General features: G+C 46.2%; 2 protein-coding genes across 4 annotated transcripts in view; one reads left to right on the forward strand and one right to left on the reverse strand.

Moving 5' to 3' along the window:
- NEK6 (NIMA related kinase 6) overlaps positions 1 to 11,614 on the forward strand; it is a 93,289-nt gene extending 81,675 nt beyond the window's left edge. For all 3 annotated transcript variants that reach the window (XM_077144457.1, XM_077144439.1, XM_077144449.1), the window contains exons 9-10: positions 6,644 to 6,757; positions 10,041 to 11,614. In XM_077144457.1, coding sequence (XP_077000572.1) covers positions 6,644 to 6,757; positions 10,041 to 10,151 — 225 coding nt within the window. In that variant the 3' untranslated portion in view covers positions 10,152 to 11,614. The remainder of the gene's footprint in view (positions 1 to 6,643; positions 6,758 to 10,040) is intronic.
- Positions 11,615 to 12,661: 1,047 nt separating this feature from the next.
- The window catches only part of PSMB7 (proteasome 20S subunit beta 7), a 75,864-nt gene continuing 60,834 nt past the window's right edge, over positions 12,662 to 27,691 (reverse strand). Inside the window, exons 7-8 of the mRNA XM_077144461.1 lie at positions 15,138 to 15,289; positions 12,662 to 12,890 (exon numbers count right to left, since the gene is read on the reverse strand). Coding sequence (XP_077000576.1) covers positions 12,779 to 12,890; positions 15,138 to 15,289 — 264 coding nt within the window. The 3' untranslated portion in view covers positions 12,662 to 12,778. The remainder of the gene's footprint in view (positions 12,891 to 15,137; positions 15,290 to 27,691) is intronic.

The following is a 27,691-nucleotide window of genomic DNA, read 5'->3' on the forward strand; positions in this document are numbered from 1 at the left end:
GTCGGCTCTGGCGGGTACACTCTCGTCACCCAGGCCACTGGGGCCCGTAATGAGGGCAAGCGCAGGCCCCTGACAGCCGGGCTGTCAGCCCTGCACCCTCCTGCCTGGCCTGGGGTCTGAGAAAGGGATTCAGAGCCACCTCCAGAGGTCCATGGGGCGTGGGGTTCTTGGGAGTGGGGACTGCTTATCGGGACCTCTGAAGGGCGGAGCAGATGCCCCAGCATGGAAGGCGGCCACCAGATGCGGTTTTGAATTAAACTCTGTGTGTGTGCATGTGTGTGTGCATGTGTGTGTGCATGCATGTGTGCATGTGTGCGTGTGCATGTGTGCGCGTGCGTGCATGTGTGTGCGTGCGCGCGTGCAGCTTGTGAAGCTGTGGGAATTAGGGTGAGAGAGATGCTGGGGTGCTGGGGTGAGCTCAAACTTTGGTCTATAGGACCTGAGTTCAAATCCAGCCTCCAGCACTTACCCTCTGAAGGATCTGGGTGAGTCACACCCCCACAGCCCCCCAAGAGCCCCATTATATAAAATAGGGTCATACTCCGCCTTACTGTGACACGTAAACGAGACCCTCAGGCCCTGTGAGTGAGGCGGCTGCTGAGAGAAGGCCCCCGGGGCCTGGTGAGTGGACCTCTGCACCCGCCTCTGGCAGGGAGGCCCCTGCCGCGCACACATGTCCCTGTTTGCTTTGGGCAGTGGGAAGCCAAGTGCAGCTCAGCTTCTGTCCCTCTGAAGGACCCAGTTTTGTCCTTCTCTGCTCATTTGTATTGTTCCTGGTACAGAGGGTCTGTTCCTTTGACTTTTCCATGTTTCATTTTGAATTTTCAGACCCCACTTATGCCCTCTATGAACTGTGAGGGTCTCCAAATGTAAACAAACAGATACACAGGCAGGCCCCGGTGTGGCCAGGGTGGGCGGGTGGCTGTTGACTCCCTCTGTTCGTGCCAAGCCTTCTGCCTGAGCGCAGCCGCCCCCCCCCCCCCACCCGGGTAGCCCCAGCCTTTGTCTCCAAGACAGCAGCAGCCGGCCACGGCCTCAAGGGAGCCCAACCAGGCAGCTCCTCCCCCTCCCCTCCCTCCTCCCCTCCTCCACCCCCTCCCCTCCCCCCGCAGCGCATGTCTAATGGCCCCACTGTAGTGACTGCCCCGCATCAGGGCTCCGGTGGGGCCGAGTCCATTTGTTTGCTGGCCGTGCACGGGGCTGTGCGGCTTCTAGCCAGGGAGGGAGATGTCGGCAGGAAGAAGTCAATGAAATAAGTCAATAAAGTCCCACAGAGGGACTGGGCATCCTCCGGGACAGTGGGAGCTGATCTAAACCTCAGGCCCACGGGAGAGGATGTGCGTGGCTGACCTGGCTGACGTGGCCGGTCCTTCCCGGGGTGATGGGACAGGGCCCCCACCCAGGCCCCTGGCTAGCCCCCCAGGCGGCTCCCTCTCCCCACCCCCCAAGCCCTGCAGGGGAGGGAAGCGGATGTTTTTCCTGGGCAGAGGGAGAGGGGAACGCATCTGAGCCCAGGGCTGTGGTAATTGGAGGGAAACATCCCGCAGGCACGACTGGCATCTCCCGCGACACAGCCTGTGGCGGCTTCCCTGGGCGCCAGCCTGAGGAGCTGGTGGCAAAGGCTCCCCCACCCCCACCCACACATGCACTCCAGGCCACGGCTGAGGATTCGGCTGGCCCCCGTGGCACCCACACTCGGGCCTGGACAGCCTGGGCCCTACCTAAGGTGACAGCACAAGGCCAAAGAAAACCATCCCCAATGGGGACAGACGTGCGCTACCCCCAAGCACCAGCGTGGGTTTGGACGTCTCAAAAGCACCCGCATATTAGCTTTCCGTGGCTGCTGTAGCAACTTACCATAAACTTGGCAGCGTACAACAGGCGTATTTATTCCCTGTGCAGCCCTGTAGGTGGGAATTCTGAGATGAGTTTCAGCAGGCAAAGCAAGGTGTCGGGCCGGATCCTTCTGGAGGCTTTGGGGGAGAGTCTGTTTTCTGGCCTTTTCTGGCTTCTGCAGGCCTCCTGCCTTCCCTGGCCCACATCACCCCGACCTCTTGCTTCCGCCACCACATGGCCTTCTGCTCTTCTGTAGTCACATCACCCTGTCTCCCTCATAAGGGCCCTCATGATTGCATTTGGGGCCCCCCCAGATCATCCACGGTGACCTCCTTACTGCAAGATTGTTCATTTAATTGCATCCAGCAAGTCCCTTTTGCCATGTAACAATCACACGATCCAGGGACTAGGACTCGGATTCTAGGCGGGTCTTTATTCCTCCTCCTGCCACCCCCCCTCCCACCTGAGCATCCAGCCCCTCCCCAGCAACCTCCTGAGATCCCTCTAAGATGCTGCCTGCCCTGCCTGCTGCGGGTCAGGTGCCAAGTGGAGTCTGTTTTGAAGAGGACAGCATCAGAGAAGCACACACCCAGGGTGCCGGAGTGAGGCACCAGACTCACACGAAGCAGGTCCAGGCACCACTTAAGGATTGTTCCTGCGGATGAGGAAACTGAGGCTCAGAGAGGTGGAGAGAGGTCCCTAAGGTCACACAGCTCAGAGGCATAGGTGCTGGGGTTATGGGTCTCATCCACCATCCTGTGACAGGAGCGAGGCCCAGCCCCAAAGCAGGAATGGGTGTGTGGTCCCGTCGGAGCTAGGGCCCCTGTCCCCTTCTCCCCAGCCACCTGGGTTAGGGATGACCATGGTGGCTCACCCTCGGCCCAGGCTGCTGTGAGGGGAACACCTGATGGCGAGAACCCGGGCGCCCTCAGAGCTGCCCTCAGCAGGCACAGCGGGGAGCTCCCAGCAGAGATGCCTGAGCTCGGCCGTGTCAGAAGGCCCAGTGCTTTATTTTCATTAACCAGCGCGCCCCGTGGAGGCACTCAGCAGGCTGCCGGGGCTCTGCAGGATTTATTTATTTACACGGGAGCTGAGCTCTGACAACGGAACTAAAGGAATTGGCTCGCTTGGCACCAGCCCCTGGATCCTCAGCAGGGGGGCATCTCATGGCAGCCTCGAAGGAACCATCAAGGACTGAGACCACCAGGAAAGCGGGCCAGCTGTGCCTTAGGTGGAATCCCATCTGGGGATTCTGGCCGGCCAGCAGAATGGCCTGGATGCTGCCTACTTCGTGGGGCAGCAGGGCTGTCGGCTGCTGGGCTCCCTTCTGTGGCTCACCATTTACTCCAGGACATGCTTGGGAAATACTGGACAACAAGGTGGGTGTCTGAGGCCCTGTTGGGTTGGGAGTCACAGGTCATCATCTCTCTGAAGGGGACTGCCCCATCTCCCTCTGACATCTCAGATCTCAATCCATTTCCTCTGAGCCTCCCAGAGGGGACAAGGGCCCACCCTGTCCCTTTTCCTTGGCTCTGTGTCATTCTGATAACAACAAAGAGGAAAAAGTTTGCATTTGAGGAGCAGCACTGAGAGCCATGGCTTTGGCAGTTCGAACAAGGCAACCAGTCTCAAGCCTGAACAGCAGTTTGTATTCTGCTTTGACCTGTCAGGGGCTCGGCGGGCACCTGTACGAGGAGATCTTGCCATCCAGAGAAATCGTTTTAATCCCCGTGTCACAAGCAGCCCCAAAGGTTCCATCAGCAGCCAGTTACCCTGATCTGGGTGGAAAGCCTGTGGCCGGCAGCTGGACAGGGAACAGGCAGAGACGCTGCTTCCACTAGAATCTGCATGTGTGAAGCCTCTTGGGCTACAAGGGTGGTTTGGGCGCCTGGATGGAGAAGCTGCTGTTAGCCAGGAGGGTGGAGAGGGAGCCACTTGAATAGCCTCTGCTGACTCTGTCCAAAAAAAAAGCTTTTCTGAAATGACGTGGTGAGAGTTCTCAAGAGGACGGAAGAACTGATCCAAAGGGGTTGGCAGATACGGGGGACTTTTGGAATCCAGAACAGTGAGGCAAAAACCTGCTCTGATCGGCTTGCCACGAGGACCACCCAGTCCTTTCCCAGGTCGGATGCATAAAAACCAGGACCTGCATTAGCAAGGCCAATATTCAAACTGTTCCTTTCTGCCCCAAATAGAAACAGCTTCCATTAAAATCCATCTGAGTTGTCCAGCTATGACTCGGAGGGCACCAGTTCACCCCAAGTGACCACCCTGGGGTCTCAGCTACTCTGCCGTGGCAGCAGAAGTCCTTTGAAACTGCCCAGTGCCTAACCCTTTGTAACCAAGGGTCTCATTTTAATTGATGGAAATGCATCACCCAAGTGACGTCATTTTGCATACTCACCGGTAAAGCCAGCTCTGGCAGGTCGACAGACACCTGCACACCCATCCTTCCCATGCCAAACACCAGAACCACTCTCTGTAGCCTTCCTCCAAGGGAGGGTTCCTTGGTCTGGAAGGGTTCCCACCCATCTCAGAGGGGCCCCCAGTCAGCCATCAGGGAAGGAAAGGAGAGCTGTGATGCTGCCGCTGAACTCACCCTGCCAAAGGCCACCTTGGCACAGCCCAGGCACTGGGCCCACAGGTGCTTATCAGTTCCGAGGAACCCCCAAATCTCCAAACCATATTTTGCTGCTTCCTCAAAGCCATTTTCTAACCCACGGACCCTGCCCGGGGCTCTGAAGATCTCTGAGGTCCTTCTGAGGAAGGCTGGTCCTGCTCTTGGGAGTCGCCAAACCTGTTCAGGGGGGTAAACGGAGATGGAGCAGATGGGAAACAAAAGATGATGACACCCGAAGACCCAGCTAGCAGGCCCCTCCCTGCCTGCAAAAAGGCTCTCTGGCCCACCCTGCAGGGCACCAGGAGGAGGGAGGTTGCTTAGGTATCCCGATGCCCTCCCAGACCCGGGAACCCTTGACCAGGGAGCCCGTGTGGAGTGGGCCTGGCAGTCAGCTCCTTGGAAGGCAACCAAGGCCAAATGGACAGGCAGGCACAGTTACTTCATTAGCAGGAGGCGTCGGGCTGTCCTCTGGTGGCAGGCGACCGTAAACGGGAGTGACAAGAAGCATGTGAATCCCATTATGGAGTAATTAGCAGATGGGGCTGGCGGCACCTTGCTGGGCTGCCACACCGCTGCCTTGCAGTCGCTCCCTAGCTTGTGCAGCACCCTTTTTGAAGAGACCCCCTCGTCACTGTTCTGAATGGTAGAGTGGGGAGATCTGGGCACCCTCCAGAAGGACAAGGCCTGGTAGTTCCCTGACTAGGAGAGAATCCACTGAGGCTACCTCCCAATGGTCTTTGCCCATCCCTTAGCAGGGATGGGAACAGATGTGCTTGTAGCATCTCCTCCGTGTGCCAATCCACGCCTCACTACAGTCCTGTAGGCTGGGGCTTCTTCCCTTTTTACAGATGAGAAGCCACAGGCCAGATCAAGAAAAGGATACCTGCCATACAGCAGGCAAGTGGCAGAGCTGGGATTCAGGCAGAGATGCAACTAGATGCAGAGGCAGGTACTTCCCTTCCTCCTTGGAGCTTCCCTGAAGTAAGGGGTTACAGGCCCCCTTGCAACCATCACCACTCTGAGCTCTCAATCCTTCACATAACAGCTCTGTAATGGGCTGGTAAGTATAGCCTGGGCTTTAAAAAGCCAAAAATGAAATGCCTCCCCACCCCCTCTCCCTCCCGCCACAAGGTAGACCTTTAGTAAGTAGTTTCCTAAATTTATCTTTGGAATTGCTTTTTAAATAAATTAGATGGTGCACCAGAGAGAATCTGCCAGGTGCAGACACAAACCCGAGCACCACCTCCAGCAAGCGGAGCCTCTTTCCCATCTGCTACATACACGTAACCAGATCCATTCCTTGAGGGCTGAGGTGTGAAGTGGGAAGTCCCTGCACCTTGTGGGCTCACCATTTTCGGTTCCATCTCCCTTATTGTCTGTTTCAGTTTGCTAAAGCTGCTAAAATGCAATATACCAGAAATGGGTTGGCTTTTACAATGGGAATTTATTAGCTTACAAATTTACTGTTCTAAGTCATGAAAACTTCCCAATTAAGGCATCAACAGGATGATACCTTCTCTGAAGAAAGGCTGCTGGCATCCAGGGTTCCTCTGTCAGAAAGCAAGGCACATGGCCAGTGTCTACAGGTTCTTTGCTCCTGGGTTTTGTTGCTTTCGGCTCCCGGTTCCAGTGGCCTTCCTCTCTGAGTGTCTGGGTCATTTCTTACCATCTCCTGGACTTTTCTCACTAAGCTCTCTCCAGACTTCTCTGGGTGTTTCTCTCTGAGCTCTTTAGTCTTTTTTTTCCTGCCTCTTCTGCTCTCATAGAGGACTCCTGTAAAGGATTAAGACCCACCTTGAGTGGGGTGGGTCACACCTCAATTGAAACAACCTAATCAAAAGGTTCTACCTACAATGGGTCTGCACCCGCAGGAATGGATTCAAAGAACACTATTTTCTGAGGGACATAATAGCTTCAAGCCCCACACTGCCTTTAAAGTTCTGTCACTGAAGTCCCCATTTGTTTATGTAAAAGAAGGAATAAATGGGCTCATCAAGGGCCATGTTCAAGCTGCCCTTTTCTGTTGAATCTCAGCTCCCTTGGGGTATGGGGGTCAGAAATCCTGCTGGACAAGTAGTGGGACTCGGGCCGCTTGCAGTCAGGACCAGCGTCAGACCACATCCCCGTCTGGAGTCCCTCCGTGTCAGCCCCAAGGCTGAAAGTTCATCTCTGTTGTCCCCCTCGCAGATGGCAGCTCTCCAGAGCCCCTTCTATGGAGATAAGATGAATCTCTTCTCCCTCTGCCAGAAGATCGAACAGTGTGACTACCCACCTCTCCCTGGAGAACATTACTCTGAGAAGGTGAGTTTGCTGACTGGCAGTGGCCGAAGTCAGGGGCCAGGCCTGGTGACCCCTACTGGCCAACTGGGGCTCAAGAGGGGCAGTTCTGAAATAACACAGCTGTGCAGTTGAGCTTGGGTTCACTTCAAGTGGGTAAGGGAAAATGTCTGGGAAAATGAGTCAGAAGGGAAAAAAAGTAGAACAATTTAATCAAACAGGGAGCTTCGCAGACACCAGCCGGTGTGGGCTCCCCGACAGCAGGAGGCAGCTTGCCCAGCGCAGTTCGCCAGCACACTTCTGCCAACATGACTGGCCCCTCACCCGGGAGTGCACTGTTGTGGGTCACAGGGGCAGCTCCCTGTGGTTTTAGACACTGTGAACCAGACATACATGGAGGCAGGAGGTGGGTAGGGCCCCAGCTCGCCCCACACGCCAGTGGCTGCCACTCCCACTTCCATGACACAAAACCACAGCAAATGCTGACTCCTTCTTACTGTAAGAGAACTAAGTCACACGTTGGGTTTTTATTTCCAACACTTCATATTCAGTGCAGGGGCTCTGGAGACAGACGCTACGCAGGTTCAGCACTGGGCTGTCATGGTTAGATGTGTGTGAAATGATGCATGAACGTCATTCTCAGAACCTCAGTTCCATCGTTTCAAAGTAGTGCTAATATTCTGCCTTGTGGAGAAATTGTGAGGCTGAAATGGGTCCGAAAGACAGGTGCTTAGTACCTGATAGGTTTTACAGCACAGCAGTGGTTAAGGGTATAGACAGAGGATGACAATGTCCTTTGCTGTTCTTGGGCAAGTCATTTCACCTCTCTGAGCCTCGGTTTCCTCATTTAGAAAATTGGGATAATACCAGCACCTGCCCCAAAGCACTGGTGTGGGGATTAATTACAGTAATGCGTGTTATGTGTCAGTGTAGCACCAGGCTTGCACAGACTGAGCACTCAGGGCCATTATCATCTAAGGTGGCCTCTCCCGAGTAGCACAGGCCAGGCTCAGAGTAAATGGTTGCTGAGCACCAACTACCAACAGTATTTCTGCGTAGGGCCAATGCTATGGGTGTGAAGGGGAGTCTGAGGCCTTCTCGAGTCTGCCTGGCAGGACCATGAGCCATTGCCTCATGATAGATGATAACAGCTCACATTTAATTAGACTTGCTGTGTTGAATCCTCATATCACCCCATTTTACTGATGAGGGAACTGAGACCCAACAGGTTAAGTAACTTGCCTGAGGTCATATAACAAAATTTTAAGTGGTGGGGGCAGAATTAGAGCTCAGATGGCCGGTCTGAGCCTGCACAATGCACGCAACCGCTATTCCGTCCCGTTTCTTGATGGCACATCTCTTTGGGAGTTGATCGTACAGTCAGGGTGAAGCGCTCGCTAGAATCGCAGTCCTGAGGATCTGAGGCTTTGGAAGGATTAGCCCTTGCCCTCCAGGGGCCTAGGCATTAAGTCTCCTGAAGCATTCCAACCCTGTGTCCAGGCAGCCCCAGCCAACCAGAGGCCACCAAGGCCTTTAGCAAAGGTTTCTCTCTAGCAACCTTTGTGATCAGTGCCCTGCTCACTGGCCTTGTAGGCTCCCAGAAGTCAGATAGACAAGGAGAGGAGCACCCTTCCTCTCAGCCTGGCATCTGTTTCGGTGGCTTGCAAGATTCTCGCATGTACCTGTGGAGGAAGGACTTGAGCTCTGAAGTATAAGTTGGCAGGAAAAGATAAACTAGTTCAATTTCTTTACTAAGAAGTTAATAGTTATGCTTGGTGGTTTTTCTTTTTCTCATCTTTTGTTTAATTTTTAAATTCTGTACTAGTAGAAGAAGCTTGGAGCCATGCATTGCAGAGCAATCACAACTTCTCTGTGCCTCAGAGTAAATGGGAACTGTAGTCTCTGCTTAAGTTAGGAGGCTGAAATGAATGAAACCATGAGAAGCCCTCAGCTCCCTTCTCAAGAAGTTTGGTCTTCTTGAGCTACTACTTCCCAGAATACCTGATTCTCAACAGTTTGTGCTACATTTCCAGGGCAGGCAGGTGGTCCTGTATCTAGGCATGCAAGGTGCTTCTTAATGCTTGATTCCTGAAAATTTCAATATACACTCTTACTGTCAAATGTATGATTTACTCATAAGTGAGCAATTCAGGTCACAGAGATACCACCTTAACCCGGTTTTCTTGGATATTTAACCCATCAGAGGCCAACCACAGCTGCCTACTTTCCTCTGAACATTGTAAGGTTCAGAAAATATGTCTCATCTAGAGGCAACCTCAGACTCCAGGAGTATCTGAGCAGACTGCTCAGCTGTCCTCTGTCAGGGGCTTCCCAGTGTTTATAAAGAGGTAGAAGCCTCCCCAAAAGGCACATGCACAGGTTAAAGGAGCTCCCCCAAGGCTCTATAGAGATCAGTTAGAAAATCCTGGATCTGCCTGAACCCTTTATTTTGCAGGACACAGGGGCCCAGGCTCATTCAGCCTGAAATGTCTCATTGGGCAGTCTGTATGATAGCACTCGGCCACCAGAATGACCCTTCACCCCTTCCTCCCAGAATCCCGGAGCATGGCAACTGCATCCACTTGAGCCCCCTCTTATTCAAGACCTCCCCTCTGCTCAGGGCTGCGATCCTGGACCCTGACCCTGACCCCACAGGACTAGCTAGCCCCTCCAGCAGCAAGTATTTAAATGAAAAATACTGTGGTGAGCCCACAGATGCAAGTTAAGATGTAGGCTTTTTTAGGGTCATTATTTTAATTACCATTAAAATAATTGGCACTCTGGCTATCTGAAGAATGTGAGGCGATCAGAGGCTCAAGGCACCCCTCCCCCATGTCAAGGCAGAAGCAGCCTTCAGTGTCTGTATAATTAAAAGCTCTGGCTTTCATGAGCACAATAAAGAGGCCAGGGGGTGGGCAGACTGCAGCCCTGCTGCATGTTAATGCATTTATTATGATCAATAAGCCTTTTCCTTGAGTTTTGTCCTCTGGTTTTGGCATCTGCATGACTGACAGGGCACACGCATGCACACACACACACACGGGACCAGATCTGTCCAGTGGTAGTGAGGACAGTTCAAAGTTCAAAATTATTTGGCGTTCTCATTGTGGCCTTGGGGCCAGCTGGGCCTAAGACTCTCCTGGTTATTCTCTGGAAGCTGTGCAGCTATGCATCAGTCATTTCTTTTCCCAAACCATCTTCTAGGTGCTGTGAGGATTAAAAGGGGTAAAGCAGGGAAAAGTGCTGAGTGCGAGGCCTCAATACAGCTGCCTTCCTCAGAATAACACCATCGGTCTCTCCCCTGCAGCTGCGAGAACTCGTCAGTATGTGTATCTACCCTGACCCGGACCAGAGACCTGACATCGGATATGTGCACCAGGTTGCCAAACAGATGCATGTCTGGACTTCAAGCACCTGAATTTGTATGCATTGTGCCTTATAAAAAGCCAACACCACCTTGCCTTGACTTCCTCTCTCAGAAGTGGCCACCTGGTAACCTAGAACATCTAAGGTTCAGCAGGTTCCCCAAAGGGGGTCAGGCCTTACAGCACAGATGCTGCAGACAGAACATCTGGGGGTGGGCAGGGGCACCGGTCATGTGTTACTGATAGTCAAATTCAAAAGTCCTTTTTTTAAACCCTTGTGAACGACCCAGGCTGGGTTGTTAGCATGGGTGGGTAGCTCAGCAAGCCACTGAAGGGCCCCTTGTATCTGCATTGTAATGTGAATCCATAGGATAATTCCTTCAGTGACTTGTCAACATTTATACTAACAGAGTTGCAGAAGACTGATTTGTGTAGGGAGCCTTTGAAATGAATAGTAGCAAATTCAGTTTAATCCTTAGTATCTTTTCAGACAATCAAAAGCTGTGTGCGTAATTTACTCTGTTTTAAAAGGATAAAGCAGATTTTTTTTCTTTCAGTAGAGAGGAGATTTTACTATTATTTTTATCTCCAGTAGAACTTGATGAATGACGATGAAAACCCAGCATCTGAGGCAGAGCTTCAGAAGGCAAGTGGTATTTGAAAGCCATGGATGGTATCCTTGCAGTCTGGTTCAGCCATCTTTTACTGAACACCTGCTGTGTACCAGGCACTTCTTCATCTGCTTGATTCCATTATCAGTGTTACACCATTGTCCTCAGTGGGAAGGAAGCATGGGATACAAAAAAACAAGGGCTCTGTCCCCTGGCTGTCCTCTGCACAAATTCTAGTTCTGCAACTTCTTAGCATGACCTTGGGCAAGTTTCTTAACCTTCCTGAGCGTTAGTTTCCTCATCTGTAACATGGGACTCCTACCTTCAAGGTTGCTGACAGAATTTGAAATAAAATATCCAAGTTATTTAGTACAATATAGATTCTCTAAAAATGGTAGCCAGCCACTTACGCCTTCACAAAACTGAAGTCCATGGACTGTGTAAGCCAAGAATTAATGTACAATTGTTTATCTGTAGGAAAACAGAGATGTGTTTTTATTTCTTGTTCCCAAATAGGATTAACTGTGAAGACTAATTTATAAATGTGAACTTAAGGAAAACTCAAGCTCTGAAGGAAACAGTCTGAATTTTGTTTTTATACTCAAATTAATCCTCACATGGTGTAAATTGTCTTCCACTGACTTGGTGACAGTCCAGCTGCTGTCCAGGCTGTTGGGTGTCCTGGCCAGGTGTTTCCTGGCACTCACCTGGCTGGCGCCGGCACACTCAATGCCCAGCCTCATGGGGATAAGAGTCGGGGCTGGGACACTGCTCTGTTCCCTGTGTGAGCTCTGCTCTGCTGTAACACTGTAGGTTGTAAGAGATTTTCTTCAGATACAAACCTTTGCTTTGTACTTGTTCTCCATGTTTGAAATAAATTGAGGGTAAGAGGTGTTACTTGTAAATGAGTATGATTCATGGATAATTTGTAAACAGTTTCATATATTTTCCTTCTAAACTCACAGTGTCAGCAGCAGTTTCTTGAGGAGCCTTTAAAAACAACTTCCCAGGCCCCAAATATTCTGAGTAAACCCAGCATTTTTTTTAAGCGCCCCTAATAATTTTGATAATCATCAGCCAAGTTGCTGCCCTAAATAATTCCATTATTCTACCTACACCGTTCCTGCCGGTTGTAACAAGAGAAACTGGCCTAAGAATGGGTTCACTCAGACCATGGTGCTGGATGTCATTCTCATGTCCCGGACAATGATTTCTCCAGTACAGTCAAGTCCCTGTCTTCCTGCCTAGGCCTTACCGCTCAAAGTTTCTCAGAGAGAGACTAGAAAGATTTTGAGCAAATATTCTGCTTATAGCCTCAGAGTCCCTACTGTGTCTCTTCTTGGAAGAACTGGCCTCAGAACACAGAAGAACCTTCTTTCTGTGCTCCATCCACCTTCAACACCATCAGAATAATTCTGACTAAACATCAGGATGCCTGCAATTTTAACCATTCACCAGACATGAGTACTTCTGAAATGACCATGTCTTAATCATTACAAAACAGTAAACCCAAAACCACTCCTTTTGATTTCTGTGAAAACTAGCCAAAGTGGAGTTCACCCAGTTTTATGCAGCTAAGAAAACTGTCCACCCACACCAAGTCCCTTTTCTTGGTACTTAGAAATGAACTAATCTCTAGAAATTGACGTTGGACATGCATTTTTGTCTCTTTTTTTTCCTACTTGGCTTCTGTGCTGCACCCATCCAAAAATAAAAAAATCCTGTGGCCAACCTGAACTAAGAGAAAGTAAAAATTAGTACAAGGGATGGGTATAATGTTCACCTAAAATCAAAGTAATCCCGTCTGACTTCCTGAGGGATCATCTGTTTTGGGGAGCACTGCACTGCTCTCACACCCACCACAAATCAGACTGGTAACTCATCCTGAAAGGGAGGCCAGGTTGATGGATCTCAACAGCCAAAAAACCCACACAGCCTCCAGCCCACTCATGTGGTTTTCATTTTTTTATTGAATTTCACTTGGCAAACACTAGCCAAACGAATGTCTTACAGAGGGGGCCTCCAATACCCCAGTCTTCTGAGCAATAACCATCAGCCACTGACAGCATTCAGGAAGTGTCCATTGTTTGGACGGTTTCTTCCAGCACCTCAATTTCCAGGGTAGTGACCTTTTCAGTGAGGACCGCAGTGGTCCCTTTCTCACAACTGTATCGGCCAAATCTAGTAAGAGAAAGACAAAAGCACAGTTAGGACACCCTTAAAAGTGCCCCACTGAGGGCTGAAGAGAGTGAAAGATATTCAGGCAAGGCAGTGAGCAAGCCTGGCCTGGAATCCCAGCTCTCCTAACTTCCAGCTCGGCGACCTTGGGGGGTGGTTCTACCCTCCCCAAAGTTCACTCTCATTATCTCTCAAGTGCTGCAAAATGTGGACCCTTGGTAGTTATAATGCACATTTTAAAAGATTAGGGTTTCTATAGTGATGCAGATGTTCTAAGAATGATCATGGTGATGAACACACAACTATGTGATGATACTGTGAGCCACGGATTGTACACCATATGGACTGTGTATGAGAAGACTTCTTAATACAAATTTTAAAAATATGGAGAAAGCACATGGCACTGAGTACTCAAATTTCCTTCCCCACCTTACATCCATAGTAGATGCTGGAAAATATTTGGGTCATCTGACTTTCAAGTTTCAAGCAATTTTCAGTAACCAGCAGGGAATAAATCATTTATGTTTATGATCACTCTTCTCTTATGGAACAACAAGGATGACTTTAAACCATTACCTCAAACATTTTAAAAACATGTGAAAGCATGAACAGGATAAAAATGATCCACAGCCAAACTATGGGCTTGTTACTTCAGACAATACTCAAGAGAGGAGAGTGAACTGTCCCCTGCAGGGACAAGGTGGACTGCCGCTAGGACACAGAACACCTTCTTTTCTTAGAACAAGCTTGTCAGTGGTCTCCTAGCATAAGGTGGTCTCTAAGACACATATTTGACCAGTTAATTCTCACACAGGATCCAGAAATTATGACACTGTCAAACTGCAGCACTAACTCAACTGTTCCTCCGGTCTGTCCACTGCAGGGACATTATTTCTGTCAACCTGGCATGCTTAGTATGGTCTAACAGAGGCTACTAGCCGTGCTATGGCCATGTGCTCCTCAAAACCCAACCTCTCACATGATCACTTGGACTCAACAAAGAAGCAGAAAAATGAGAGGAAGACTTGAAGAGTTCCATGTAAAATTCAGGAGCTTGGGTAGCAAAGATTGACTAGCCTTTATTTCTGAAAAACTTTCCCATCCCACCAAATTCTCTTAAAGGACCCAAGCAGCAGCATTTAAAAAAATATGCCCCAACCCCTCTCTCCCCTTCAAGATGTCTCTCATTCCCCACCAGACTGGAAACCTTGCCAGATGGTAGTCTTGGAACTAGAGTCATAAGAGGCTCCTGTATGCCTGACTCATCTGAACCACACCATCTTCAGGAGGCTTATATAACAAGAGCCTCTTCACCATCTGGGTTAGAGAGCCTGATTTTGGCAGCATGAAGGGATGGCTTCTACCTTAAAGCAATATGGACTATAAAACAGGGCTGTGGAGGGCTGAGAACCAGAGAAGGCCACATAAATTTTTAAGGCAAGGTCCACACTGGTGTCTGTTCCCATCCTGACTGTCCACTCTGAGAAAGGATTCCCCCAACTTATACAGTAGCCCAATCAGTGAGTTACTAACAGAAAAGATGACAGTAAGATCCAACGGGGCATGGATACTGTTGGTTCACTGCCTTCTGCCCCAGGACACGAGGGAAACAGTTCTATCCAGATATCGACCCTTGCACACCCACCTGCCCAGCACTTTCACATAACTCACTGAATCTTCACACTAGTGGATGGGGTTGTTTTGTTTTTGTTCTTATATGTTTACAGTCTCCTTTACAGACGAGTAACCTATGTCCCAAGGAACTTAAAATGTGCCACTGCTGCACTCCCTTCTGGACAAGAACTCCAGCACTGAGCAGAAGCTCCTTGTGCAACAACTAACACTACTTTTCAGTGGCTCAAATGGGGTTTCCAGAATTCTTACCTAGGACACCATTCAGTCTGAAAAGAGTGTGAGTACTCCCTCCTCCCACCCACTGCCTCATTACCACAGATGTGCTCCAAGTCATGCAACATCTTGCAAATAACAGATGAAACAGGTCATGTAGAGAAATTTGGCTCAGGTCTTCAAGCAGCTCAGCAAAGCCCATTCCCCCAACACACTGGCCAACAGTCCACAATCATAAGGCAAATAATGACTCAGATTTGTTGTTTAATGCTGACTTTGGGAATACTGGATTTACTTAACATGGGAAAGAATCAAGAAAACTCTGTCCAGCTACCATGGAGATATCAAGATTGGCTATGGAAGTCAGAGGACACAAGGAAGAATTTAATCTCCTTCACTTACCTGGTCCCCTTCTTGTTGGGCACTGAATAAGGGCGGAGAAAATCCAGCTTGCTCTTGCTGATGACACAGAGATCAATGTTGCTTCCAGACCCCAAGTCATTGAAGACACCAGCGGCAATGGCTTCACTTACGAGCTTCTTGGCTTCTTCCTCCTATGAAAGAGAATGGCATTAGCAATGTCCACAGCCAAGCTGAGGCTGCTCTGAAGTCCTCAGAGTGCTCTCTCAAGAAGTGCTCAAAATCACCTGTCAGGTAGGCATGTCTTTCAATGCCTGCATCACAGATGAAGAAAAGGACTCAACAGGACTTGAATGATTTGCCCAGGTAAGTGGGGGGAACTGGCTGGACCTTTCAAACCCTTTTTGCACACATCCCCTGTTCGCTACACCATTTCATGGTCAGACAATCACCATAAATCTGAGAACTATGGGCTGATAGAGAGCAATTTATCATCTAAAACAGGGGCCAGCAAACATTTCTCATAAAAGGCCAGGTAGTCAATATTTTAGGCTTGTGGTCATACAGTCTGTCACTGAAGCATGAAGGCAGCCATTGACAATAAGTAAATGAAAGGAGTAACTGTATTCCAATGAGATTTTATTAACAAAAGCAGGTGGTGGCTTTTGTAATTTTCTGACCCCTGACCTAAAATGTCCAACAATGGATGGAACCTGCTTCCTGATCACAGAATGAAGAAAATAAATATCATGGGACAAAACTAACATCAAAACACAACAGTAGCTCTGGAAAAAATGTTGGTGAGCTAAGGGTGGAGCCTCTTGCCCAATAAGAAGCAAATCTGAGCAGGCCACGATGGCTCAGCAGGCAGAGCTCTCGCCTGCCATGCTGGAGACCTGGGTTTGATTCCTGGTGCCTGCCCATGACAAAAAAAAAAAAAAAAAAAAAAAAAAAAAAAAAAATCTAAGTCCCCAACAGTCAGCAGTGAACAAGCAGATTAAATTTCTCACCCAAGAAAACCTAATATGTGCTAGGTCGTGTGCTTGGAGCTGCGGCTGTACAAAGGTTGAGGCTCCAAAGTCCTTGCTTGCCCTCTCTCTTGGTGCTTAAATCCAGAGGAACATTAGACTCAAGTGACTATACTGAAGGCTAATGGGTAACTGACAGTGGGCTGCAGGAACAGTGCCTGGGACAGTTAAGGCTTTGGGGGAAGGCTAAAGGACAGGCCACATACCAGGTACTTCAGAAAACAGGGCAGTAAAACAAGGCCAGCAGCACAGGCAGCAGGGCAGGACTAGGGAAACATCAAGTTAAAGTTCTTTATGCCACAAGGACAAAAAATAATCTCCCAAAGAAGGAAATCCAACCCATTTTGCAGCCCTTTTCCAATATACTAGGGCGTGAGAGCCCTTAAAGCCTGTAAGCCACACTAAGGGCTCATCTAAGTAACACCCTTCGAGAAACAACAGTTCCACATCCAAAATGCCTGCCTGAGACCCTCAAAGGGGTCTCAAAGACTTCAGCTCGTGAGAGATACGCCAGATCACTCAGGGCTCCTGTTCCTCTGCCTGTCCCAAACCAGGAAGTGGGATTCTAGTGACAAGAGTGCCCTCTATGGACTCAGGGAAGGAGAGAGAGGCTCTGTTGGAAGTGTGATCCTCACAACCCGGCAGGTAGGAGGTTATTATGATCTTTGGCCCACCAGGCTTTATTCACCTCCTCAGTGGCACCTAAGTGGGGCCAAATGAAAACAGTTATTCTCTGCGCATGCGCGGTCCCCATAAGAATTCATTCAAACAGGAATTCCCCTAATCAGGAAATTCTCTCCTGGGATATCCAACATTTTATGAGGCCAAAAGCCTCACAAGAATACAGTAAAGCATCCAAAGCATATGAAAGAAAGCATCTTAGAACACAGGTAGGAGATGGCTGCTGCTGATACACAAATAGCAAAAAACAAGCATTTTAATGAATGCAACCTCATTCCAACATGTTTCATTGAAAATGGTCAACAGATTTTTATGATTAAAAAAAAAGTGAAACCCTAGAAATCTAGAAGTTGGCCTAGAAATTAGGCTAGGCATGTGTGCACGCACAGGTGTAAGGGTGTATCCTATGCTCCCAATCTGCCATCTCCCCTTCCCTTTTGCTTCTCTGCTGTTTTATTAGTTCCTTTGCTTTGTCTTTTCTCCTCACTGCTACTGATACCTAGCAGACATCACAAATCCTGCTGGCAACAGTTAAGGACTATAGAATTAAATTTCTCAAATTATTTTTTCTTTGGGGACAGGGATGGGGGAAGATTTAAAGGAAACTGAAATATTCACATGATATTCAACATGCAGATCTAATGTCAGTCAGATCGTATATATACACATACACACACCAGAATGGGGACAGTGCTATGACATTTCAGGTGATTCTTCCACTATTTTGTAAATATTCTGGAATGTGAGTAATTTATAAAACTTAAAAATGTGCAAATTTTAAAATGTTTAATTTACTTATAAAATGATCATGCTTGTTATTATTTAAATATAAAGCCTTTTAAAAATGGGGAAATATTCCTTTTAAATTATTTTCCTCCCCACCAATTCAAGGGGAGATTATTCCTTAAAGAAGAACTCACAACTCCCTGATTTTTCTTACTCTCTTCCTTACATCTATCAAGCACCTTCTACCATGTGCCAAGTACTAAGGAACTCTGATGGTCATCACACATTCCTCAACCATCCCAGAGTCTGGTTTCAGAAACTGTGGTTGAGAGAGACTCAGTGACTCACCCAAGGTCACCCAGCTAGTTAACAGGGAACTGCTCTTCAAGCCCAGATCACTGGGCTCTAGAGCCAGAACGCCATAGCACATCACCTCACAGGGTAACCTGCCTCAGTCTTGGGCTAGGGGCTCCTCTGCTCACCAGAGGCAGCAGACAGCAGTTCCCTGGCTCAGGACTGTGTCACTCCCCCATCATCAACAATCTTCCGAACCCGGGAATAAGGGAAGAAGGATTGTGGGAAGAAGGGTTGTTGCCAATTTCTCTTCAGGCCAACCTCTTAAGCTCATGTCATTTCTATGTTTGAGGTCAAGGAACATGTTTCCAAAATTGTCCACAAATGACCACCTAAAGAACTTTCTTCACTCTCAGTAGTTAACTGCAAAGAACACAATTTATCTCTAAGCAGAGATAGCCTATACCAATCTCTTCACCCTAAGTGCCAACAGAAAAGAGCACCAGCCATGCCCAAGTAAACTTGTTACTCCCTACAGGCTAAGAACCAGTTTGAGTAACATAAAATAACCTAAGGTGTTATTTCACGTATTCCACAAAAGTGGGGGTGGGGGGTGGCGGGGATGGTGAGGCTCAAAATGCAAACAGGATGAAACTACTGAGGCTCTACTGTCTATTACTACAATAAATATTTCCGGAGACCTACAATGTTCCAGAAACTGCTTCATATGTCAAATATTGTCTTCAACTCCAGTATTTCTATACCAAGAATTCTAGATGCATATGCAAATATGCTACTGGGCATATTCATACTGTGTTTTCTTCATAATGGAATTTCACAAACAACTTTTGTATTTAACAAGTACTACCAAATATTTAGGAAAACCAGCAAAAAACACCACAAACTAAAAGCAAGGGGGAAGGGAACACCACGTTTTTATCAATTTCTGGCCCAAAATAAATGCAGGAAGAATTGTTTCTTCCTTTAGGAGCCATTCTTTACAGGGAAATTGCACCTCCTCTTTCTGGAGGACACAGAGTAACCTGTGTCCTGAGCCACGTCTGCCTAGAGACAGCTGCCAGAGGGGGGCTCTGGCTAGGGCTCTATAGAGCCCTTGACCCCAACTGCTCAGGTCCAGGTGCAATGCTTTCCCCCACTGCCCAGGCCAGTGTCCTTCCCCACCAGCTGCTCATGGATTTACATTGCTAGTCACCAGGGAACTTGGAGATTCAATGTGCAGATGGACCAGTGGGACTCATCCTGGCTACTAGAAAAATGGCAGCTTCCTTTTACTTTGAGACACTCAGCCAAAAGTCCACCATGACCCCAGTAACTGAAAGCTATTTGGGGAACTGAGGTTCAAGGTCAACCTGGCAGGTGTGAGGGCAGACAGAATGGGTTTGAATCCTCAATCTGCTACCCACTGCTGTGCAGTCTGGGGCAAATCACTTCAGCTCTCTGAGTTTACTCTCCTCCTCTATAAAACAGTGATTATAATCCTACCTCACAAGATTGCTGCAAAAATTCGAAATAAGGCACCTAAACTCTTGTGTCTGGCACGTAGCTGTTGATTAATAAATGGTAATTATTTAACAAAACAAGCCAAAGGGCTCCAAAGAACACAATTTATCTCTAAGCAGAGATGGCCTATACTAAACCAGGCCAGGAAGTGGGCCAAACAATCTTGCTGACATATCTTCACAAAGTGCCATGAAGACATTCCTATAATAATTAATCCAAGCAAAAAGCACACTCCCTAAAAGTTCAGAGAATATAAAAGGAACACTTCCTGCTTTATGGCTACAAAGACCAAACTAACTGGGAATATCAGTCCCCAGGGCCACCCCTGCTTCTTAAATGAGATTACAATAAGAGTGATGTACTGTACTACAAGTCAGCTGTGACAAGCAGCACTTTATAGAGCTATCTGTTTGTCTCCATCACTGCATCGCACAATGTGTCCCTGGACTCCAATGTGCAGCTCCATTTACCGCTACATGACAAATGGGCAGCACTTGTAAAAGGCACAAAGAGGTCCACGTCGGCCATGTAATGGTCACCACAGCTGTACCCGAGTGCTTGAGGGGACAAAACAGACCCCCAAGTTCATTAAACTGACCAGTAATGGATCTTTCAAAAAGTGCCTTAGGAATCATACAGAAAAGGCTAAAATAAATAACTCAGCATGGAAGGCTAATCTGAAATGGTGTTTGATAAATTATTTATAACACAGGCGATTGTCCGCATTTAATATTGGAGCTACTAGTAGCATCTTTAAAAGATGATTTATGTGTTGTAATGCTATTAAACTTTATATTGGCCCACTGCTAGCTATAAAGTCTGCTGAGATTTAGAGAATGAGTTTTAAACTGTCACTGCAACATCATAGGAGATGGAGACTGTATTAAATCTTTACTTTAAACCTGTTATCTAGAGAGTTGCATTTTGTAGACACTCACAAATTGATAGATTACCTTGGCATCAGCTATGGTGCAGATCCAAAATAGTACTTCAAAAAAAAAAACTTTTCCACATTATTCTTGTCTACAGTTACAATTGAATTTTTCTTCTCACTTAAGTGATTTTTAGACTGGGAATATTATCAAAGTAAAATGTAGTGTCCCAGCCAATGGGCACCCTGGACAACCCAGCATCAAATTAATACTCTTAAACAAATTCTCTATATTTGACTGCTGAGTTATGCATCCTGAACAGTGCTTTACTTGCATTGGGGCCAGGCAAAATATTAAATACACATTTGCCTGAAAACCTAATTTATTATTTTAGATACATCTTTGGAATGCAAAATTACACATATATGTATGTATATATTTTACAAGTCACTTGAAACAACTAATTCGCAACTAAACATTTTTAAAGAATTTAAAAAAAAAAGAAAATTGGTTATCTGCTGGAAGGAAGCAGCTCATTTATGTGCTTGAGGCAGTAGGGAAGGGAAGAAATATTCAGCCTTCTTTAATGAAGATGAGAGCCACCCTGGCTTTCCCATTTTTCAGGGCACTGCAGAAGTATTCCTTTGCCTTATGTCCCACCACCATGCCGCCAGGAGTCAGGGGGTGGCAGTTCTTCTATCATTGCTCCAGGGAACCAGACTGAGCGGGCATCACAACTGAGCTTTCGCACAACTTTTATCAATTTTGCTATTTCCTAGTGAATCAACAAGGACATTACTTTAGAAAAGTTTGCACCTTTATTAACAACTAAGGACTTTAATTCAATGAGAACTGAAGCAGTCCAAATTCATTTTAGAAAATCTATGTTACCTTTGTCACTTTAACTTGAAATAGCAAAAAATTATATTGTTCTCATGATCTGCAGTAGAGTGGATTAAAGGGTGTGATGAGAACTTGGACTCTAAAAAGAAAGGACCAAAGTTGAGTACCTCAAGGGTACAGGCTGCACCTCACACCTTTGCATCCCAGGCAACTAGCACAACAGTGCCTGTCATACGAGTCAACAAATGAGTAAATGAAACATTAACTTCAAATGCACCCATGGTTTTGCAAAACTAAAAGACAAAATTATGACAAAAATTGATACCAGAATGAATCCCCAAATCAGATTAGTCCCAACCAGGGACTAGGGAACAAGAGCATTCTAAGACAGTAAAACACTCAAGACTAAGAAGTTTAAATCACGGTTCAGGAGAGACCTGTGGACATGATGAGGTCTGACTATGCCATCAATGTGGCCTGAAGGAGCCATTAATGTCTAATGGTTAAATAAAATTTAGAGAGCTCAAGAAGTATTTAAAACAGTTCCCCCAAAGCAGTATGCTCCTTTCACTGTATAACAGATTTGATGCAATCCATGTGTAGCCACGCATAGTGGAAAAGCTAACTTAATCTTTGTTTCATAGTGGTCTGTGTGACAAAAGCAAAGATGTTTGAGTTTTGTTTTAGGTTTGTGCTATTTGGGTAAAAACACAGTCTGCATATATGAACACCTGGGAATTATTAAATGTAATTGAACTGCAACTGGTACCGAGTGCGCCCGGAGAGAGAGGAGTGAGTTAGTGACGATGTGTCTTTAGGTTATAAACGGTAGTGCCATTTCTTTCCTCCATAGCTTTTTTTTTGGTACCAAGATCTGGATGACAGAGATATAATGGAGAGGTGGAGAGAAAACCTGCTGTGGGTACAGGAGTGATTTAAGGGGTTTTAAGCAGGGATGGGAAGGGGTGTTCATGTTCAAGGAATTGCCAACCAAGTTCTGGTCCTGTCCCAGATCACTGAGTGTGCAACAGACTGATATTAACTTCTGGATAGGAGAGGAGATGTGGAAGCTGCACAAACGAAATGAGCCAGAAAAGCCTATCACCACATAAGAAAAGCCCCAGGAGGGGTGGGTCACGAAGGGACCCAGTATTTAAAGTTCTCTAAGCCACAGGGTGTCCATTAGAAGAATGGGGGATAACGCTTCTGTCTAAGGGCTGTTGTGAGTAATAAAGGGATAGGATTGTCCCAGACAGGAATGGAACTGCAAAAAGTTCTCGGGCAGAAGGAAAGAGGTAAGGTAAGGGTATCAAAGTAATAACAATGTGCACCCACCATACATTCTTGGATTTGAGCCAAACAAATATTTACTTATTTAATCCTCACAATTACTGCCTGAGGTGGGGCCTTTTATTCCTGTTGTATTGATGAGGGAACTGATGCTCTCAGGAAGGTTGGCTGATGCACCCAAAGGTACATGGCTGTACAGAAATGGAAGAGCCAGGATTGGGGCAAGTTAGTACCTGGCATCACCAAATCTCCTCCTCCTATCCCACCATTAGGAAAACTGATGGTGGGCAAATGGTTTTGCTGGATTCTGTGAGAGCAAGGAAAAGAAATAATACCTAAGCTTCCAGAGGGAAAAGGACCAAGACAGAAAAGAACAGATTGCTTTCCACAAGAAGAAATCCGTGTTCACAGCATATGCGTATACAAATATATATATTTCCAAGGCTGCATTAAATCAAATATAATCAAAGGAAACAAGAAGGGTTTAAAGAGATAATGAGAAATAGATTCAACAATCCTCAAAATCAAAACCAAGCCATCTCAGATACTAATAAAATCTTAATATTTCTTTCTCTCCACAAAACAATATGGTCAATAGCAATGCTGCCAATAAATTACTGGGGACACTGAAAGGGCTAGCCACCTGAAAACAGAGGGGGAAAAGAATGAAATGAATTTGTTCCTTGGGCCACAGCAAAAATAAGAAAGAAGCCAGCACTAGGATATCCCAGGATAAGGAGATGAAGTGCTGTCAGAAGTGGAGATGAAACCACGGTCTGAGTCAAGCGCAAGACCCATGTCCATATCGAGCCCATCCACCTCCTAAGTCTGGAGGACATAAAACCACTGCCCAGGAAAGGCAACTATATCATATTATAGAAGCCTGCTTCTACAGAAGGACTAGGAAGGGCAGGAAGAAGCTTTAAGGTAGCACAAAGCACCCATGCTCTAGGAAGTTTAAAAATGACTGCATATAAAGCAAATTTCAAATGATACAAATACCCTTGCAAGAAATGTACAGGGCAGTTTAGTTCAGCAAGCATTTACTAATGTCCCAATACTAATATTCTCTGTACACAGTTGGTGCCAAACACCGGGAATAAGTCTTATCAGACACAGACCCTGCTCAGGAGTGTACAGTCCAAAGGGATAAATAAATAGAAAATTTCACTACAATATGGTAGATGCTATTAAGAGACAGACCTACCAAAGGAACAACAGGTGATTAGAGGTTTCACCAGGCACAGGTGATGCTGACTGAAATGCAAGCCTTGAAATACAAGTAAACAGATGGTAACAAAGTCAAAGGATAGTGATTAGCAAGAGTGAAGCCACAAAAATGGGAAGGAGAAAGGTGTGGTCAGGTAGATGGTTCAGTGTGGCTGAAACATAAACCATGACACAGTGAGTGGGCTAAGAGGAGACTGGTGATGCTAGCAGGGGCTGAATATCAGAGAAACTCATGGGCCATACATACAGAGAGCTGGCCCTTCATGCTAGGCAGCGGGAAGCTTTTGAAAATCTTAAGCTGGAGAATGACACAGTTAGATTTGTAATTTTAGATACTGCACCCTGGAAGCAGTAAGTGAGAAGAAGCCAAAAAGAATCTATGGTGATAGCATTCCCGATGTGAGATGAAGGTGGGGCAGCAGTGATGGGGATGAGAAGGAGGACTGGGAAGGGGATCAACAGGAGTGGGAGACCAGGTGTGGGACAGAAGGAAAAAGCAGTCAGGTGGGGGTACAGGAAAGGGAGATACAGAGGGTGCTACACAGACTTCTAGCATCAGTCCTGGGCACTGCCCACTCTTGTGAACAAAATCCAGCCTTCACAGAATGGGTTTTGCAACTTCTTGACAGCTATTTCTCTGGTGGGTGGCTGGGAAGACAACGATGAAGCTAATTACATTTTCTACACACTGGTAATTCTCTGCAGCAGGCATCCTAAAGGATGTCACCAAAGAAAAACAGAATAAAAGGGAGAGCCAGTGAAATTTGCTCAGGTTGTTCTAGGAAAAAAATGCCTTTGCTAAACCAACCCTTTCTATCAGTGGCAGGGGCTCTCAAAATATATCTTCTCGAGCATGACAGAAAGAGGTTAACTGTGGGAAGGAAAGTACTGGAAGAATGTAAAGAGAGAAGCCCTAAGGGAGAAGTGTGGTCATGAGGGGCTGGCCATAACCTTACCTTTAAAGTTATGAGGTAACAGAAGCATACCAAAGCAAAGTACATAAGCAGAGAGTAGTTGAATGGGGGGTAAACCCAGCTGAGAGGAGCAACTAACTCAGGAACTTCTCTATTAACCACTTGGATGATCACCTTTTCCTGGGACTGCAGGCATTTGCAGACTTCCAATAAACTCTGTTACTAAAGGTTTGAAAGGGGGTGGATTACAAGGGGGCACAAGGAAACTTCTGAGGCTGATGGATATAGGTCACTATCTTGATTGTGGTGATGGAGGAGGTGGGGGAAGAGGTGGAGGCAAAGAATTTAAGAGACTAAAGTTCCAGATATGAATTCAGTCCTGTCACTTACTAGCCAAGTGACCCCAGTAGTAAAGTCACTCAACATTTTATAATCCTAATTTCCTCATTTGCAAAAGGGGCCTAAAATCACCTAGCACCCAGGGAGGTCATGCTTACAAATACAGTTATCAAGGCAAAGGCCTAACTCTTTCAGAACGACAAATGCAATGGGCAACGGATATGTGCTCATGTTTTTTTCAACCCCCAGTTCAAAGCAAACCAATTATGTAAGTAGACATTACACTGCTAATAAAATTCAATATGATGCCACAAACTCTTTATTCACGTGTGCATCTTCCAAACAGAATTTACTGTCATATCAGTAAGACATATACTATGTAGCATATTTACACTTAAAATATTTCATTAGAAACTGTATTCTAAAAGAAGGCAGAAAGAGAACTCCCACATTTATTGTATGCAGCTACTGTGCCAAGGACATTATTCCACTTACTAATCTTCAAAACCACCCTTTCAAGTAGGTACTATTCTTATCCCCATTTTACAAATCCAGGAAACCAAGGCTCAGAAGGGGAAAGTGACTAACCCAAAGGCACAAAGCCAACAAATGGAAGAGATTCCACAGTTTGATTCCAAAGCCCATGATTTTCCCCTCAAGACAACAGAACCTCCAAACAGTTAGTCTCCAAAATTACTAATGATGCTTGTCTAGTCCTTAATTAGATGTAACTGATAAATCACTCATGGATCTATCTTTTTAAAGTAGCTCACCCCTAAACAACTTCACAGTTGTGAAATATTGTTTACATAATGCCATGCTAACATTCCATATCATTCATCTAGCTTGTTACATCTGGTAAAATTAAGAACATCTTGACCAATGTCTCTAATACAGAATGTACACTTCCTCAAATTCCAAAGCAAATCCCTATTAAATCCACTGCATCAATACTGCATTCAAATGTTTACGGGTTCCTGATAAACATGTATAAACCTACCAACAAATAGTAGAAGTGAACTTGTTTTGAGGTCACTCTATATGTCAATAAAAAGATACCATTTAATTTAATTTTCACATCAGGCCATTTGTTGATTGCAAATCTTAAATAAAGCTTACCAAGAAGAGACAAATGTACTTTACTTTTCTTTAAAACTTCTGGGGGAAGAGGTAATTAAAGGATAAGAGAGCAAACTCTTGTTAAGCCTGACTAGCAATTTACAAACATGGTCCTCCTAATCTCTTTGAACTACTGACAAGCTCATTTTGTGAGTGAGTTTTATATTTTATATACTGAGGCTAGAGAGGTTACAGAGAGGCAAAAATCGATGTTCAAATCAGACCCCTTCAAAATCTATGCATGTACTTTCCATCATGGCCCTGTCTTTGCTCCTTTATCACCCCTATTCAATTTATCTGAGTTAAAAGCAGTCAAGGTATTTGTCAAAAAATCAAAGTTAATGAGTCCTTAAATCTTCACAGCATTCTGGTATCACTGCAGTGAATGTTACCCCTTCTGAATTTAGAAAAACTATATTCCAACATCTCAACAGGAATGATAAGCACGAGTGTGACTGTATTCTACAGATATAATGTTCACAAATCCTGTACAAATCCTTTCAAAAATCTGCACAACTAGGTGGAATTTTAAAATATCTTCTCAGCACAACTTCATATCATTTTTTTTTATTTTTGTTTTTGCACAATTTCAGGGTTAGGGGAGAGTGGTATAAATTACCTCACAGAAACCCATGAGTAACATTATTTGTTAAGGTTAAAACTTTAACTACCTTCCCGAGGTATGCTGCTGGGGTCTCATTACAGCAAGTAATCTCACATTCCGCCATGCACAACACACCAAGTACCAGCATCTCCCAATTACATTGCAACGCAAATCTCAAAGGACATTTGAAAAGTCTACACAGCCCCTGCACCCACTGCCGAAACACAACCACCTCTAATGGAACGTGGCAGCTTTCTAAACTAAATATTCACACACAGGGACAGGTATGCTAAGCTCAGTCTTACCTTGCACTGAAGAGCAGATGCTAATTAAAAGGCCACACTGACTCAGGAAATGACCACCCAGACAACTTCAGATGCTGCCTGTAGTTTCATTTTCTTATTTCCAAATATGTTTAAGCTATCCAAACTTTCAGGATTACACAATGGAGAGAGAGCCCACATGACATGCCTTTGTACTTGTCCCTCATCTGAAATGGTCTCCACCCCTTCCCCAAAGCGCAAGGCAAAAAATTCAGGAGTCATTTGCTCTTCAAGGCCATCTTAAAAGTCCCCTAGTACACTATACAATAAAAAAAGTTCCCTAGAGAGAGTCCATCAATTCCTCATCTATGTTAACCTCTATGCCCCCTTATATACATCATTCTTGTACTTTTCACATCATACTTTTAGTATATGTTTGAGGGCCTGTCCACTCCACTAGATTGTAAATGTCTCTAAGAAATGAACTGCTTCTCATTCCTATGAACATAACCAGGCATGGAGTTTGGCACACCACTGGAGATCAATAAAACTCAGGTGAATGGGTCGCAAGCCTACTCTTCACCTCTCTGACCAACCATAACTAACCAAGAACTTCCAAAAGCCTTAATGGCAACCCCAGTGCCAAATACAGTTGTCCTTCTGGTGATGGAGGTACCAAGAAACTTCTGCCTAGTGCCCTCCTGCCTTTGCCGATGCTGATGTTTTTTCAGGAGTATTTTTAAAAGATCAACCCTCCCTCCACTCCTTTTTTAAAAGACTCCACAGTAGCAAAAGGTATCCAGGGTATATTCATTCTTGCCATACTCATTTGGCTATTTCTGGAACTGTTTTTACTTCAGCTAGCAAAACCT

This window comes from Tamandua tetradactyla, chromosome 2 (genome assembly GCF_023851605.1).
Source record: "Tamandua tetradactyla isolate mTamTet1 chromosome 2, mTamTet1.pri, whole genome shotgun sequence".
Lineage (NCBI taxonomy): Eukaryota > Metazoa > Chordata > Mammalia > Pilosa > Myrmecophagidae > Tamandua > Tamandua tetradactyla.